We start from the raw sequence: 18,392 nt of genomic DNA on the forward strand, positions 1-18,392 counted from the left end.
AAGTATAAATTTTGTGCAGATTAGATAAACAAACAATGATTTCAAATCAAAACTTGAACTTGGGGTCCTAAATCCTTTCGCCAAATGCCTATTTAATCAAATCACATTTTTAATTAATATTTTTTAAGATACGTGTCAAAAAACATGACAAATAAAATAGACCGAAGAGAGTATTAATTGTTAGACTAAAAAATGAATAGTAATTTGCTTGACCTTGGTATTTGTAGTAGTAAAAAACAAGATTTTTATGATGAGAGATTAGGAACACAAAGATTGTACAAATATGATCATTGATTCATATACACCATCACTCATTCTCTCCTTACTTTCTTTCTCCCCAATGGTCATTTATGCCCCCCCCCCCCCTACGCCCACACCTCTCCCACCCCCTCCTCCAACAACCCCTTTTCTTTTTTAACTTTTGCCCACACCCCATCCACCCAACCCCACCCCACCCCCTCTTCTCCACCCTTGTCTCTTTCATCTTTTTTATTTTCCATTACAGCTTTTCCCTCACTCTCTCTCAAAAACCCCAACACTTTTCTGCAAAAAGCTAAACACACACCCAAAAAAAAAAAAAACAATCCCTACAAAGCCACTTCTTTTACAACACCCTTTTTCTCACTTAGCTCATTTTTAAGCTAGGTTTTCTTTAATTTTGCCTTATAACCACAATGCAATAGTTTTACTCCCCATTTTTTCACAAATAGCCACTATGGTGAAGTTCTCAACTTTGATTCTCACAGTTCTGCTACTTTCTGTTATTTTCTGTAATGTTTCAGCTACACCATCACCTACAAGTGAGTGTGTTACATTCTTAAATTTTCTGCATGTATTTATTACTCTTCTAGAAGTTTCTGCCATTCTTGATCTGTTTTTTTTTTTACTTTTACTTGTTTTAATGGTGTTACTGTTTTTGGTAAACAGAAATTGTAAATGGGGTTGTTTCAAATGCTGTTACTAAGCTGATGAAATGGGTATGGTCACTTAAAGCCAGTAGTAAAACAGGTATGGATCTCTTTTGATGTTGTTATTCTTGTTATAGTGCACACATTGATTTTTAGTTTTGGTAAATGGGTTGAAAAAATAAAATTATTTTGGGAAATTACACTCTATGTCTACTGGGAGAAAAATATTTACACCACGTAGCCCATGTTTTGAGTTTGTTACCCGATTTAGCCCATATTTGTGTATAAACACCTTTTATACACTATTATGCACTTTTATACAAGGTTGTTGATACATTATGTGTAATGCTTTTCCCCCAAGTATAATGCTGCATAACATTGTATAATTTTGTATATTGGGCTACGTGGCGTACCCCACAAAGGTAGCAAGGTCGGCGTACATCCTACCCTCCCCAGACTGCATTTGTAGGATTACATTGGGCATGTTGTTGTTGTTGTTGGGCTGCGTGGCGTAATATTTTATGATGGACTGTATATTTTGGAAAATATCTTGGATGATTATTGGTGATTGATGGTGTTTTGCAGTGACTTCTGGGAGACCAATGATGAAATTTGAGAGTGGGTATAGTGTGGAGACAGTGTTTGATGGAAGCAAACTTGGAATTGAGCCTTATTCTGTGGAGATTATGTCTAGTGGGGAGCTACTGATTTTGGATTCTGCTAATAGTAATCTTTACAAGATCTCTTCCTCTTTGTCTCAGTGTAAGTTCTTTTTTCGTTTTGGTGTTTTTTTGGCTATTCTAGTTAATTAGTGGTCAATCTTGAGTTTTATGTTTCTGGTGTAACTTTTGGTTTTAGTTTTCTCTTGCCTGTGAAAGAACCATGATTTCAGTTAGACATTGTACTGAGTTTTAGCTCATAGAGTTTAGCACATTTTGGCTTCATGTGCCTGGTGCATTCTGTCCTTGTTAATAACGCTATGTAATTTGTGAATCCTTGTGACTCTCTTTTTGAGTAGTCCACTGAGTGTTTGCACATCAATATTTTGCATAATTTTGTTTAGAATGTGTAGTATTGCTGATCTTGCTTTTGTGTTGGCTATTAACACCAGCAACTTTGTAAAAGATGCTTTGCTTTTACCATTTGATTCTCCATGTCTGCTGCAAATGCATTTGCCCTATTTTCTGTACTGACTTTTTTCTTGCAAATAATTTTTGATATTTCTTTTCTAATTGTTTTTCCTTGAAGCTTCTTTGTGGGACTTTCCTAATTTGTCTAACTGAGCAAATTTAACAGACACCAGACCTAGGTTGGTGGCTGGATCAGCTGACGGATACTCTGGTCATGTTGATGGAAAATTACGGGAGGCAAGAATGAACCATCCGAAAGGTCTTACTCTTGATGACAGAGGGAATATCTACATAGCAGATACTGAAAACATGGTAATTAGGAAGATAAGTGATGCAGGTAATTTACTAAACTCTGTTCGTAACAAAGACTTCGGAGACATCGTTTTGCTTGTTAGTGACCATTATGCGTGCATATCTTTTTAAAATCTCCAAACTGCTGGTCATCTAACTCTTGATAAAGTTGGATGACTCCTAAAATCTCTTTTTGGTATCCCTTAGTTCTAATACCATCAAATTTAAGATATGAAATTTCTTTGTCCAGGGATCACAACAATTGCTGGTGGTAAATGGAGCCGTGGAGGTGGGCATGTTGATGGACCGAGTGAAGATGCAAAATTCTCTAATGATTTTGATGTGGTCTATATGGGAAGCAGTTGTTCCCTTCTTGTCATAGACAGGGGAAATAAAGCGATACGGGAGATCCAACTTCATTTTGAAGACTGTGCTTATCAGTATGATAGTGGTTTTCCTCTAGGTTAGTAACTTTGTCCTATTACTATGTACAATGTGTTTCAGTTGAACGAGTTATTGAAAAAGAAGATATGCCACAGGAATTGCTGTGCTTTTGGCTGCTGGCTTCTTTGGTTACATGCTAGCATTGCTACAACGAAGGGTTGGTACCATGGTATCTCCGGAAGAAGTGAGTATCAAGTTCCTTAACTCTTATGCTTTTAGTCAGATAACATCTTAAGCATTTTAATCGGACTTGGATTAAGAACTTAGACGAACTTAGACACCCTTCTTCCGCATCTAGGTTTGCCTATTTATATACTGTTTAGAAATCACTGTAACAGGTTTTAGGAAAATAGTTCTCGCAAGTTCATATGGCAATTGGTTGTTAGCAAGTTAAAAGATGATGAGACAAACTTTTTATGACCTCCACGTGGTACCTGATTTGTGTCTGATTTTATAACATCCTCCACCTTTCCATACGTGATCTCATTCACTCCTTTCTCTTCTTTCTTCTTGAAGGATCAGAACACATCCATTTTCACCGAAGAATATCAGAAGCCAATGAAATTATCAGTAAGGCCTCCCCTAATTCCAACTGAAGGTGAGGAGGAGAAGCAAGAAGAAAGCATGTCTGGATCTCTAGGAAAGCTAATCACGCGTACTGGAGCATCAGTTTCGGAAATTTTAGGAGGTGTGTTTCCAATGTTCAAAAGGTTGCCTTTGAACCATCAGTATCAACAGCAACAGTTGCAGCAACAGTTACAGCAACAGCAGTATCAGCAATACCCATGGCCGGTACAGGACAGCTTTGTAATTCCAAAAGAAGATGAGCCCCCGTCCATCGACCCCAGAACCCCTACTCCACGAAAGACTTATGCGTTCATGTCCAAAGATTCCGAAAAAATGCAACAGCTGAAACAAAGCCGTGCTATTTATGGTGGTGGATGGAATCCTGACTTTCAACAACACCAACAGCAGACTCAGAAGCATCTAAATCATCATCAGTATCATTCATCTGGACCTCAAACATTCTACGAGCAAAGCTCAGATAATACTAAGGAAGTAGTTTTCGGGGCAGTCCAAGAACAAGGGCAACGTGAGACAGTGATAAAGCCGCTGGACCATGCAAATCCTGTTTATGATCGTCACAATGTTCGTTCTCGATTCAACTCTGCTGGATATTCTCAAGGCTATTAATCAATTCTCATACAGACACTTCAACGGTTCTTTAAATTGCTTCTCGATGGCTTAAAATGAGAAATATACCATGCATTAGCAGCCATCAAAGTACAAATTTTGGTGAGAGGAAGCTTATGTTAGAATAGCTTATATAATGTTTATCCAGTTGTCAAAAATGTTGTAGTGAATGTTGAAAATTATTTCTAGTACAAAAATATTGTTCTATATATCATGATATTGATCAATTCCCTAGGAATTCCATTGCTTGTATTGCTTTTTAGAGTACAAGCTGGATATTAATGTGAAGACAAGATCTATTTCCATTTCTTGTCCTTTGCATACAACCTGAACCTCTAATGGGGTCCAAGAGAAGGAAAAAACAACAAAAACAGCCAAAAATGGACAAGTTTTTACCTTACAATGTGTTCCATCACAGGTAGCTGGAAAACATAGAAACCCTGAAAGCAAATTGCACAAGTTGCATTATTTTAACCACGCCTGATAGAAGAACAATGTGGTATGGGCCGAGTAAGTACATGAATATATACAAAATAGGAAATATACACTTGAAGCCATTAATGCACATTATTTTATATATTGCTCCTTTGTGGAAGCAAGAATGTCTGTAGATCTTCCAATACATTATTGTAGTTTTTTTATTTGTTCTTTTAATAATAATATAAGTGTACTGATGTTACAGTGAGAGAACCCACTCACATGGGCACGTGACCAACGGTAAACTACAGTTAAAATTAGAGAAAGACAAATGAATTGAGCATTCTTGTCAATAGATCTATTATAATGTTCTTAAAGTAAATATTACAACAAAGACACTTCATTTCATTACCAAGTTTTCCTAAAGCCTTGTCAAACGGTTGTAAGCCTAATTATTTGGTCTCTTTTCTAACTTTTAGTGGATTCCATTTTCCACACAAGTTAATTTGAGTTCTTGGCATTGGATCACCCAAAATATATCATTTGATTTAGTTCCATGGTTTATAGATCCCATACAACTTCCTCTAAATGACAAGAAAAATATTTTATAAACTTTTAGAGTGACATGTTTTCTGTAAGTGCTCCATGCAAAGAGTTACACTTTCAAGAAGGAAATTGGTAATGTCAAAGGCTCAAAGCTATATCCATTATATTAAAGTTTAGGCATGACATGATAATCGCAATTAGAGATGGACAGAACAGGACAAAGCCCAAATTAAATGAAAAATTGCAAGTTTTACTTTGTTCTAATGCCATTATTTAAGTTTTAAATTCGTTATATTAAGTTATTAACAGTGGGAAAAAAAGAAATTGGTAGGTGGGGAGAATCTATGCCTCACACTGTTTACCGCCGGGTGTTTCGCATATAGGATTTTCTAATGCCATTATTTTAAGTTTTAAATCCGTTAAGAAAATTCTATAAAAATAATTTAGCTGCTAGAACTTGACAGTAAAATTTAGACTAGATGTATGGATCTAGTAACTTAGTTGGTTGACTACATGAACTTTCACTTTGTTGGTAAGGGTTGAATCCCTCCCCATTATTCTCCTTCCCCTACCCCTATGTAATTAAAAAAAAAAAGCAGGAACTTAGTAGCTCAGTTGATTGGCTACCTGAACTTCCAGCTTATTGGTGAACGTTTGAATCCCCACATTGTAATCCCCTTCTTCATTTCCTTTTCCCCTACCCCTATGTAATAAGAATCGCCAATTTTTTTTCTTTTAAAAATCGACGAATCGCCAAACTTATTAATTGATAGTCAAAATTTGTCTTTGTTACAAGTCCTGCAACTAATCTTGACGTATCATTAGAATTTGGACACAGTTCCGACGGATCATCATATTTTGCAGCGTAGAAATTTCAACAATACATATTGTTTCCCAAATTAATCGAATCAACTCCAATTGACTCTAAATTTGATACTAACCTTCTTCCCAATGTTTGGATTCAACTCAAAGTCTCAAACCTTGAAAAATCGATAGCCCACTTTGCCTTCTTCAACATTTTTTTAAGCTAAACATAATCCAATAATGATGCTTCTATTTTCTTCAATAAATCATTAATCATTCAATTTCAACCACAAAATAAATAATGGATCTTCAATTTTCTTTAGCATATATCTCAATGGGAAGAAAGAGAACAAGGAGTAGAACTGAAGCACGAGAATAAGGAAGTTCTAGCTAGTGTCTATATTTGCACTACTTTTATTAACAGGATAATATAACAACTGCTTTACGGAAATGTATCTTTTTAGGCCACCATTTAAATTGTCTTTATTTTTAAAAATTGTTCAAATATAGCTCTTGAAGAAATTAACCAATCAGACATTTTTATACTCGAGTCTAATGTTTACTCATATATTGCTCTATCTTACGGATAAAACATTAGATGAATTAGACTTTCGTCTAATGTATGTAATAACTTACAAAATTTAGACCGTGATCTAATGTTTTCTCATAAATCCTCAATTTGCTCAAAAGAGATCTTTAAACCGTGGTCTAAGAAGTTCATAAGTTTCACAAAAAATAAAAATATGATATTTACTAAATAGCTATCCTAAAAAGGGACAATTGGCGGAAATTTGTGGGCAATATCACCCTTCAAATAGATTTCTTTTATGGATCATCATTTTGCAAATAGCTTAACAAATTAGGAGGTCTCAATTTATTAGTTGGGACTGACCATTGGTTCTATTATAACAAGATATCAATTGGTCCCCTACAATTTAGGTCCTACTTATATCCCCAGCTATCCTGCTCCACATTTACAAAAGTCCATTAAGATTATCTATAAGTCCTAATATTCTATTTATCTTTGTTGCATGTGCAATCCTATCTTATGAAAAGAAGAATATTGCGGTATATTAGTAAGCCTAACATAAAATTTATCAGTTCAAATAAATTCTTACCATATAAATAGTGTTAGACATGCTCACCTACATACACACCGCGTTGTGACTTGTGACTAAAAAGAATTTTAGTAATATATAACATCGATGTAAAATTATTCCATTCTTTACCTGTTGTAGCAGGTAACATATTTTATTTTCAAAACTTCAAATTTCATAGTTTAAGAAAGCTTACACGTAGATATAATTTAAATAACCAGATGGTGCAAAATGCAAATAATTGTTTTTGCAGATGAGGCTACGAGCTAGGATTGCACATCATGGGCGACTGTGAATAAAGAAGTATACCCAACCCCAACTAGTTTGAAACTGAACAGTAGTGGTTCTGAGATATCAGAATATACTATGAGCCCGTTTGGGTTAGCTGGAAAAAAAAAAAAAGTGACTTTTAAGCATAAGTACTAAAAGTTATTTTTTAAATAAACAGTTACGTAATTGAATAAAAGCGCTTAAAGAAATTTTAGAAGTAAAGATAGTTTTGAAATTAATAGAAAATATAAGAGATAAAAGGATAAAGTTATCGATCAAATCAAAATGGCTTTTTGGGTTGAGCAACTTCTTGATTTTAATTTATTTTAAACACTTTTTAACTTAATTTAAATTATTTTCTATTTTTGTCAAACACTCAAATAAGTTAAAAATGACTTATAAACTGATTTGACCAACTTATAAGCCAATCCAAACGGCTCTATATTTGCAGCTATACTGAAGGGAAGCAAAATCGAATGGAAACAAAAAGGAATAGATTTTCCAAAAAGAGGCATCACTTCATTCAAACAAGAAACACAATAGAAATAGTAACTCAAAAGGAGCTGTCATTTGCTGGTCCTTACTATGTACATGAAAGTGATAGCAGATAGACTGACTACTTTCAACACAGTTGCAAAAGTTAACAATACATTAATACTACTAGACTTCACTATACTATTTTCCTTTTTTGATTAACTAAGCTCAAAATGCTATGTGAAACTTCAGGCCCTGAAGAAGCATTCCCTTGCTCTGCAAACCCTTTTATATTAGCTAATATCATGCTGTCTACAACAGAAACATCGGTACTTTCCTTCACCACATCATCTTGACTAGTAGTCAGCTCAGAGTTGTCTAAACTTCCATCAAAAGTTATCAAATCCCCTAAACTGTTAGCTACCACCAGCGAGTTTGCTAATTCTTTGATTCCACAGTCATCAGAATTTAAAAGAGGCGCTGGTTGTCTACGAGAAGTCTGGCATACTACTACTTTAGGACTAAACATTAGACGCAGATGGGAGAAGCTAAGCAATACGAGCTTCCTTAAAAGCGAATAGATATTTGAATCAACAACTACGTTTCTGATGCCGAAGCAGAACATCAGAACTTGTCTCTCCAGACTGATTAGGAAGTGCTTCCATGTCATGTTGTGTTGAAGACGATTGCTGTGATCCTGTCTAAAAAGTTCCATTAGACTATGTGAGCAGTTGTCATATATCACCAGAACTCAAAACCAACCACCATTGATACTTACATTTGGGATAACATAAGGACGAATGACAAACCCAAGAATCAAGCAGACCAAGCAGGGAAGCCCCACAGTTAAGAGCCATGTAGAAACCGCTCTTAGATCTGAGAAGATTTTACAAATGTTAAAGTAAGTAAAAGGAAAGACTAGCGTTCAGAAATACAAAGGGAGAAACATCTAAGAGATGAGACTTCAAAAGGTTTATTGAAATTTACTACAGTGATATTGTGTACTAAACAATCCACAAGCTTTTAGACTGCAGAAACAGATGAGCAATATCAACCTCAAAATCACAATAAGGGAGCAAACACAATAAAAGAAAGGATAATTACATTTTGGACCGCTCAAAAGAATGATAGCAAGCAAATGTATAGGTTTTGTATACATATGATATATCAGTGTATAGATTTTGTATATTTTGGCTAGCGCCTGTAATTAATTTCGGCCGACGGGATGAAAAAACCCAAAAAAGAATTGAGTAATGGATACTTGGATTAATGTATTACCAGAATGAGAATCTCTTGAACAATCCTCAGCCTTGAGCTTTATTTCACGGACTAAACTATTGCCAAGGTCTGAGATCATTAAAGTGCATCTTTCAGGAATAAAAGAAAGCTCATAATTTTCTGAGAATGTGGCATTTAATCCAGGTCCATCAGCACGGCCTGCTGTTGGTGAATAACCTCCTGCTATGGTAGTAACACCTGATATCATCATTGATTAAGGAGTTGCGTTTAGAACCCAACGTGATGATAATAAATAAAACAACTATTACTGAAGCAGCTTAAACCAAGTTACCATGTAATAACAACACCATTTGACTACTACCTTGGTAAATAAGCAAAAGGGAAAAGGGGTCAAAGATAGATAGCCCTCTACTATAATTTTATTCTTCAGTATACTTTGCCATTTGTACCCTTGCCATTAGCAATCGTCTCAGATTTGCCCTGGACTCTAATGGAGCTCCAACCCGACGTACAATGGAGGATAATTTTAAACCATATTCAAAAGTAGAGTGGTAAATTTGGACCTCTTTCCCCAAAGTATTTTTGACACGTGAAATCCACCCGATCCACCTTGGAGCTCTATTAAACTTAAAGGGAAAATACGATATGATTTGCTAACGGCAAGGTATGAATGGCTTCAAATTATAACAAAGGGAAAAATCGAGATATCTCATGTATTTGAGAAATTTGTTCCTTTTCCCTAAGCAAAATACACACACTAGTTCACCTTCCATGAGGGGAATGATCTCCAAGCCATATCTTTCCCTTGAAGGAAAAAGCACGTTGAAGAAGAGAAACATGAGAGTCATGAGAAATTGCTAAATAGAACTTTTAAAGACATGCTTTATACACCACATTGTACAAGATATTTAACAACCAACATGAGAAGCAACAACAACAATATACCCAGTATAGTCCCACAAGTGCGGGTCTGGAGAGTGGGTGTATGCAGACCTTACCCCTACCTTTGTCGGGTAGAGAGGCTATTTCCGATAGACCCTCAGCTCAAGAAAACTGAACTAACATGAGAAGCATAAGTTGGAATTGATTACACATCACACCACCAAACAACCAACATAGATTAAAGTTATATTTAACTCCTCTTGGCTCCACGACCAACTTCTTTGTTCAGGCGGTTCCATTTGGCAGGCCCCTAGTTGTTGTTCTAAGGGACATCATCAATTCTTGATGCCTGAAAGAAGCTCTTCCAGTCAACTTTCTTTGAAAGCTGTGTTGGATCGTAAAAGCCTGATTTTCAAGTAACATTCAAGACAGAAAGCCTGCATTCCTGTTACTCATCCATGTGCTCCCTGTTCTCTTCTTATTTTTCCCCTTTCCCCATAATTCTGAACTTCTTTCCTCCCTTCTAATTACTGTCATTCTTAACCTTCAACAAGCACGAACCCACCATCTGACAGCCAAACCAATTTCTAAAAACATAAAATAGATGTCCTAATGCTTCTTTATCAAAAATCCTCTTTTTTCACAAGCCTAGCATATGGTTCCCCTCAAATTCTCCACCTTATCATATCACTTGTTGCTCAAAGTACAAAGATCTGATTTAGTATGTCTTAACATATTTCCTAGCAGATATATTGTCATTGGTGAAATCATTATCTTATGTTGGGTTGACAGAATCATAAGAAAAAATCTTGCATTGACAAGGGATAGCTTAGCAGTAAAGACCTTCCACATCCAACCATAAGGTTGACATTCGAATCCCAAACAGAACAAAGTAAGAAAAGGCCCCAAAAGGCGGCTCTAGGATATAGGTGCTTTGGTGGTGGTGTTTGCCATGTCATTGAAAAAATCTTAAATCCAATGGGAAAACAACTTAGGGCATATAAAATTCACAAATAACCACTTTTCAGCCACTGTAATGGAAAAACAGCCACCACCATGGAGCTTCAAATTCCACGGGTGAAACTCCTGTGGAATTTGAAACTCCATGACAGTGACTGTTTTCCAATTACAAGATCAACAAGTGGCCAGTGGGTGTTATTTCTACATTTTTCTCTTGCATGTTTCACTTGCTCCTCTAAACATGTCAAAGTTATTTTCACTGTTTGTTACTGATAAGTATCACTAAACACCAGTCCCTGGCTCCCAACTTTCCAACTATTATAGTCATCCAAACTTTACACCACAACCAAAACCCAGATATGGATATGAATTTCTATTATAATATTTTTAATGGGAAACACTTTAAGTCAGATCAGACACAACCACTAAGAGCAAACAAAATACCCAAAACAAGAGTATATCTAGATACCTGACTTGCTAATCTTTCTAATTGCATGCTTGTTCTTAATATCAGCAACATAAATATTCCCTTTTGAATCAGCAGCAAAGCTTTTCGGATTGTAGAACTTAGCCTTATCCAGAGAACCATCCACATAGCCAATGCCACTACCAGTTAACTTCGTAATAGAAAAATCTGCAAAATACCCAAAAAAAATTCCCAAGAAAATGAAATAACACAGTTCTGCAACAATCCCATTTCATAAAAATCAACCTTTTCTCCAAATACTTCAATAAAAATCCACTCTTTATCACATTTACTACTATATTTGGTATATGAAACATACCCATAAATTACCCCAAGAAATTGCACAAACCAAAATCAACCCTTTTCTCCAAATAGAGAAAAGAAGAAAAATCCGATCTTTATCACATCAAGTTGTTACCTATAGTGTTGTATTGTATAATACAGTGTTTGTCTTGATTGTTACGTAAATTTTATTGCATCGTATCGTTACGTAAATGTAATGAGCGATTTGGTGTGATCATGATGTTACCTTATCTTTTTTCTCATTTTGCCTCTACTTATTATTTAATAATTCTATTTTATCCTTTACCCTGCCTTTTTCTATAATAACTCTACCAGTATTCTACTTTTCTTTAGGTTTACCCTTTAGATTGCTGCTGATGTATGGCATTATGTAACACGGAAAACGATATAATCTATCCAAACGTATAAAGTACAATACAATATGATACGATACATTATGAAACGATATGTAACAACCATCCAAACAAGCTGTTAATATTTTTGGTATATGAAACATAAGATCCCCAATAAACTGAACAAACCCTTTTCTCCAAATAGTGAAAAAAGAAAAAGAAAAATTCAATCTTGTATCAAATTTACCTGAGCCTTTGTTGTATGATAAAGTGTAAAAAGTACTGGCAGAAGTATCAAGAATGATGAGATTAGCTTCACCACCAGATACAGGGATGATTGAGTGAGGGTTAATATTAAGCTTGTGGCCATCAATCACTGTGCTGACTGAGTAACCATCTTCAAAGATCACTTCACCAACAACTGTAAAACCAGTCCAAGTTTCAGCAAGAACAGTAAAAAAAAAAAAAAAAGGAGTTAGTTTAAGGAGTAAAAAGAAAGTACAGAAAATTCACCTGAGGTAAAACTTATATTGATGATGATGAAGAAGAACATAAAGAGGGTAGAAATTAGTGAAGCCATGTGATCAAAGATGAAGACAATTTTTTATTTTTTTTTTTGGCTTAAGGATTAAGGTAAATTTCAACTAGGGTGTTGCTTCAACAGAGGAATCCAAAGGAAGAGTGATTTTTATATAGGGCAAAAAAGTGATTACTGTTGTGAAAAAACGAGTGGATGCCCGTGTGGGGCCGTTTCCACTGTAGCAAACATATTCCCCCAAGTAACCCCATCACAACCCGAAATTTTTTTAACCCAAAAAATAAATTTTGAAATCAAATTATTTTTTTCTTAAATAACTTTTGGAATCAAACTAACCCTATGTGTGAAGCCTAATTTAATTTTTTTAAAAAAGATTAATTTAATTTCAAAAGTTATTTTTTGAGTTAAAAAAGTTCCGGACTCAACCACACCATGTAAAAGGCTTATAAATGGCCCTGTGTAATAGATGAGAAAGATACCCCACGCACAAAGAAAACGTAGTACTTTCTGCTTCACTCTCTCTCTCTCTGTCCATTTGTTATTTTATTTTATTACAATGCTTTTATTGTATAACAATTACAGTGTAAAAGACTAGTAAAATTTTGTTCTTTGCCCCTTGAAATAACGGTGTAGAAATATTTTAACCCATGAAATATTTTGTTTGACACTTGAGGACCAGATTGGATTTGGTTTTGGAGTTGACCTTTTGAGAAGAATTATTTTATTTTGGTTTCAGTAAAAAAATAGTTTTAAAAAAAACAAATTATTTTTATTAATAGTGGGTAAGAGAAGGGAAAATGAGGAAGGAGATTACAACGCGGGGATTCGAACCCTCACCAACAAGGTAAAAGTTCAGGTAGTCAACTAACTGAGCTACTAGATCCCAAAAAAAAAAATTATGCTTTGGCCTTGTGATGATTTTTTTTTTGAATAATTGATTTTCATATTATACATTTAGATTTAAATTATAGACTATTGAACACCATTATCATGAAAATAATTACATTATAACCATAATCGTATAACTTAAGAATATTATTGACACTTTGATATGTGATTGAATATTCGATATGAAAACAAAAACAAAAAAAAAAAAAAAAAAAAAAAAAAAAAAAACGAGGGAGAGGATGTCCTATGATAAAAAATTACGTACCTAGAGCATATCAAATCACTGAATGCCTGATATTTTCTTATATGTATTTTAATGGATATTACTTTATTTTATAATTATCAAAATAATTATTTAATTTGATCTAACTACGAGTAAGTATTTGTTGATGTCCTCCATAAAATATGATCATCTGCTAAGTAAATAATAAGAAGGAATGATAATAAATTACACATGCGGCAATTTAAATGAAAAACCAAAAGGATTTATTAAAAGTAAATTTCAAAGTAGTGGATTCCACAACAACAAAGAGAAAGAAAGAAAGCAATGTAGAAGTGTTACACAAGTTATCAATGATCAAACCATACATAACAATACTTACTCGAAGAGATAACACCATAATGACATAAAAACAAATGATAAGGTTACAAATTCATTAAAAAAGAAATGCTTTCGGCAGCATTGATACACACAACTTCAAACAGGTTTGCTTCTAAGTTATGTTATCTATCAAGCACTGACCATGATAAACAAACACATTATTATACTAAATAAAGAAAATTGCATATGCAGTGTAAAAACTGACGCTTTCGAGCTTAAAAAGGCTTAATTAAAACAAGCCAGCTTCTATAATCACTGTTGAATTATGAGGTGCAGTTTAATATTAAAATTGAAATATTAAAGAGCATGTATTAGTGGGCATAAAGTAGAGAAAGTGGTCATTATTTTCATGTAACCACTATGACATGTTCTCCCTACTAGTTGCCCCATTACACCTCAAATTAGTATCCACTTTCTTGATATTTACTTTGTGGAAGACTACTACACCTATATAAAGGATGCTTTTTGGTTGTGTTGTGTAGAAGTGGAGTGGACGAGAAAATAATATGTTTATATTTTGAGGTTTGGGTAGTAAAAGAGACAATTGAGAAAAGAAAAATATTTTAAGTCTTCAACTCAATCACTATGAAAGAGAGTACTTTTATGTCTTCTTGGTGGAGCTTTGAACTCTTCAATAAGTCCGCAATTGATTGAGTCGCACAATGTTGTCGGGTTGTTGTATCGTGGAGGGACAAGTCAAGTGTGTTACTATTGGATCAATGAAGATTATACCGTAGTGAGCTTGAATTTTCTTAAGGAGAGCGAGATATCCGCGCTTCAGCTAGAAAAATATTTGTTTATTTTTCTTCATTGTCTTTATTTTATTTTTCCACTGTAATTTATAGTATATTTGTTGGCATTAGCTAAACTAATGCATATATAAGTTTGATGATTGACAAAACATGAACAATCATTGACTATCATACCATGAAGAAGACAAACCAGGTCTAGATACATATGAGAATATGCAAAAAAAAAAAAAAAAAATAACAGAGCTAGACATCTGGATGAAGGAAGCAGAAGTTCCAAACACAAAGTGCAATGTCTGAATGAGCAAGAATGCAATGCACATCGAACTAGTACAAAGACTTGATCGATCGAAAGAGACAGTCAATGCACATGAATCACTTCCACTAATAAGTTCCATCAGATACAGACAAGCAGATAAAGCACAGTCAAATAGGTAAAGAAAATGTCCTAGCATGGGCACAGAGATGTTTAGTATATAACATGAATGATATATGAATAGAACAACTGAACAAGGAAGAAAAAGGAGAGTAGAGGAATAAGTGAAAGAAGCAGTTCATTGAAGAAATAGAACAAGTATGCAAAACAAGTTCTATACCAAAGAGTCATTAGATCCAGATGAGGAATGATCACAAGTCATCAGGTGCAGTGGATTATGGCCTAGAAGCGAAGATATTGTATGAAGAAGAGCTTAAAGTGGTCGGATGTGAAGTCGACCAGTTGCAGACACAGAGTTTACAGTTATAGAAACATGTCTGTCAACATGTTCCAGCCAATATCTTAGAAGCAGTTCAACGACAGATGAAGAATGAAAGAGATTGGTGAAACAGGTACATGAACATGTTCTATCTCACACAGTGCAGACATTCAGAGGCAGACGAACCAGGTGGATGAAACATGTTCGTTAACATGCTCCAGGGCAAATCCTAAAGCAACTAGGATTTGCAAAATTATGGAAAGAACTTGGCGATCAAGTATGAAAGATTCCTTGCCATGTTTGTAGGGATTATTAAGCCTTCAATCCGAAAAAGAAGCCGACTCAACAAGGCAAGAATCCAAGTACAGCACAAACCCTGCGTGCGTGTCATTGACCGACTAGGAAAGGATGTTGTGTTCAACCGATCTATGGAGCATAATGTTATAATTTCCCAGGTCTTTCCAAGAAGAAGTTTGCGCACCCACAAAGAGAGAATTCAAAATATTGATCGAAGAAGTTATATCCAAGAATATTCAAGAATCCGAAATTGCGTCCTTATTACATAGAGAAAGATCGATGGAGCTGTTTTACTGAATAATGTTTCTCAGTTCTGAAGTTTAAATTTGTGTAGTTGGTTTGGTTTATTGAGTTGTATCTTTATCATCTTATTATAGAAGCATTAAAGTAGATATAAACATTGTAACTTCAAGTATGAGTTTGCTACTTAAAGATGGCTTGCCAGTTAGAGTTTAGGTAGCAAGGTTGTTGTAGGGATTAAGTTGCAGTGTAACTTATTCTGCAGTTAGCTCAGTTGTAGTGAAGTTGTTAGGGAAATCCTACGGGTCTGTAGATTGTGATTTTTATCACCTTTTGAGCAGGGTGGTTTTCGCGTAAATACCATGTGTTTTTACTTAACTGAATTTATTATTCTGTATAGACACTAACATAGAACGTGTACAGTAACATATTCCATCCTTAGGCGAAAATTGGTTACCCATAAGATAAGAAATAGGTCGTGCAATCTAACAAGTGGTTTCAGAGCAGGTTCTCCTTAAAGGGTTAACACCTTGGAGAAGATCACGATGAATGTTGCACTTCCTACAGGACACTTAGAGGGTTAATCCACTAGAAGGTCGCCATTATTCAATGGACAATTCTATCAATGCTGAAAGGCAAGAATGGCAGATCACCTGCAAGCAGAAGATTATGAATTATGGGACAGGGTGATCGAAGGACCTATGTATCCCATGAAGAAGAAGGAAGATGGGACATAAATGAGAAAAGAAAAGGTTGAGTACATAGAAAGTGATTACAGGATTCTTGAGAAGAATCCTAAGGCCAATAACGCTCTAATTTGTGGACTTGATCCTAATAAATATAATAGAATCTCTGGATGCACAACAGCCAAGCAGATTTGGGATGCTCAGAAGACGGCTCGTGAAGAAACCAGCCAAGTAAGGAAGTTCAGGAAGGCAATGCTCTCTACTGATTATGAAAACTTTCGGATGAAGCCAGAAGAGAAAATTGCTGAGATGTTCACTCGATATACTTCCATTGTGAATGAACTAACCTCACTTGGAAAAGTTATCTCCACTAAGGACTGAGTAGACAAAATCTTGAGAACCCTGCTAAGAGAATTCAAGATAAAAGTTACAGCAATCGGGGAGGAAAAAGACATAGAGGAGATGTCTTTAGATGAATTTGTAGGAAACCTAAAGACCTACAAGATGGATATAGAGAATGCAATAACTGAGGATTCAAGTTCAAGAAGGTCGCTAGCACTTAAAACTATTGATACAGAAGATGAAAAGGATATGGATCTGATCACAACAAAATTTCAGAAAATTCCTAAGAAGGAAAATCAGTCGAGTAGAAACTCTGAAAAGGAAGGAGTTTTGAAAGAGGAAAAGCTGTGGGATGCTTTAAGTGTAATAAAACTGATCACACAATCAAATGCTGCCCATTATGGGAAATAGAATGGATGAAGAAAAGGGCAGAAAAAGAGATAGAGAGAGAGAGAGAGATTTGGGGGGGGGGGGGGAGAGCCACCAAGAGCAGGGAATCAACTAAGGCGATGGTAGCAGTCTGGGGATCTGATAACGACTCAGAAGATGAGGCTAATCACACTGCACTCATGGCTGATGATCTTCCAGAGTCAGACGTGGAGGAAGACATCAAAGAAAGTACACAGGGCTCAGGACAAAATAGATAGGATATCAGAAGATGAATTGAAGTCCTCTATAAAAAAAAAATGAACTGGTGAGTTTGATGAGATGAGCATAAGGAGAAATAAGTCACTTGGTGTGCTTACAAGCTTAAAAGATCAATTATTGAATAGTTAGGTCAGTAGAAGCAAAGCCGAAAAGGAGAATCAGCTGTTGAAGAAACATGTTGTCCAACTTGGTTCATCTATTTTGGGTCTTCAATCTGAAGTTCTGAGGCTGACCCTTATATCAGGAAAGCGTGAATTAAAGAGCAACTAGGGGTCGAGTCTGAGCTAAAGAGAGTAAAAAGCTAACCCTAGAATAAGAAAAAAACAAGAACATCAGCTCGAGACTACTACAAAAGGAGTATGATCTGGAAAGAGCAAAATCGATGGACACAAGCTTCTCAATTGCTTTCAAATTTCACGAGTCAAACACACAACATTCCTATAGCATTGGGATTTGATGGGGCGACCGAGCCTCAAGTATATAAAAAAAAACACTATGCACCCTGTGTGGTAAAATGGGGCACTACAAATTTGAATACCCAGTAAATATGAGTCTTGAGCTGAAAACCCTAAAGATTACGAAGAATAATGTCACAAGCATCATGAAGAATGTAATAAATATTGGCAACAACATTACATGGGTATTGCCTAAGTGGACAAAGGAAGAGCTGATCCATCGAAAGAATGAAGGAGAGGGACCCAAGCGTGCATGGGTGACAAAAACCAACTCCTATTTATTTTTGCAGAAAAAAGGAGCAGAAGATCAAGTTACAATGACTTATGAATAGTGCTTGGTAAATATATGAAGGAAGGAAAACGTTAATAATTCTGCTCACTCTCAATATAGAAGGAAGGAGGTTCTGCAGAAAGGAAGGTTATCAAAATGAGAAAGGCAATCAGATAGGAGGAACGTGCATGAAACAAGTTCAGGAACCTGTTCCTCTATTTAAAA

The 18,392-nt window shown here is 35.3% G+C and overlaps 2 protein-coding genes across 4 annotated transcripts; one reads left to right on the forward strand and one right to left on the reverse strand.

The window, feature by feature from the left end:
* The first annotated feature begins 509 nt into the window (after window positions 1-509).
* Window positions 510-4,205, forward strand: LOC132641376 (uncharacterized). Of its 2 annotated transcripts, none has more exons than XM_060358347.1 (7): window positions 510-800; window positions 928-1,008; window positions 1,494-1,670; window positions 2,205-2,375; window positions 2,580-2,792; window positions 2,869-2,957; window positions 3,296-4,205. In XM_060358347.1, exons 1-7 carry the CDS (start codon window positions 716-718, stop codon window positions 3,965-3,967), a joined length of 1,488 nt encoding a protein of 495 aa, XP_060214330.1. In that variant the 5' UTR covers window positions 510-715; the 3' UTR covers window positions 3,968-4,205. The 2 variants fall into 2 exon arrangements, with proteins under 2 accessions (XP_060214330.1, XP_060214328.1); XM_060358345.1 differs by having other exon boundaries at window positions 512-800; window positions 3,290-4,205.
* Window positions 4,206-7,598: 3,393 nt separating this feature from the next.
* Window positions 7,599-12,431, reverse strand: LOC132641377 (uncharacterized). 2 transcript variants are annotated; one of them, XM_060358348.1, is made up of 6 exons: window positions 12,271-12,431; window positions 12,005-12,178; window positions 11,126-11,290; window positions 8,854-9,051; window positions 8,354-8,451; window positions 7,599-8,272 (listed from the first exon to the last, which is right to left on the reverse strand). In XM_060358348.1, exons 1-6 carry the CDS (start codon window positions 12,335-12,337, stop codon window positions 7,772-7,774), a joined length of 1,203 nt encoding a protein of 400 aa, XP_060214331.1. In that variant the 5' UTR covers window positions 12,338-12,431; the 3' UTR covers window positions 7,599-7,771. The 2 variants fall into 2 exon arrangements, with proteins under 2 accessions (XP_060214331.1, XP_060214332.1); XM_060358349.1 differs by having other exon boundaries at window positions 8,030-8,276.
* Between the last annotated feature and the right edge of the window lie 5,961 nt (window positions 12,432-18,392).

The sequence above is a fragment of the Lycium barbarum genome, chromosome 5 (assembly GCF_019175385.1).
Source record: "Lycium barbarum isolate Lr01 chromosome 5, ASM1917538v2, whole genome shotgun sequence".
Taxonomy (NCBI): Eukaryota; Viridiplantae; Streptophyta; class Magnoliopsida; order Solanales; family Solanaceae; genus Lycium; species Lycium barbarum.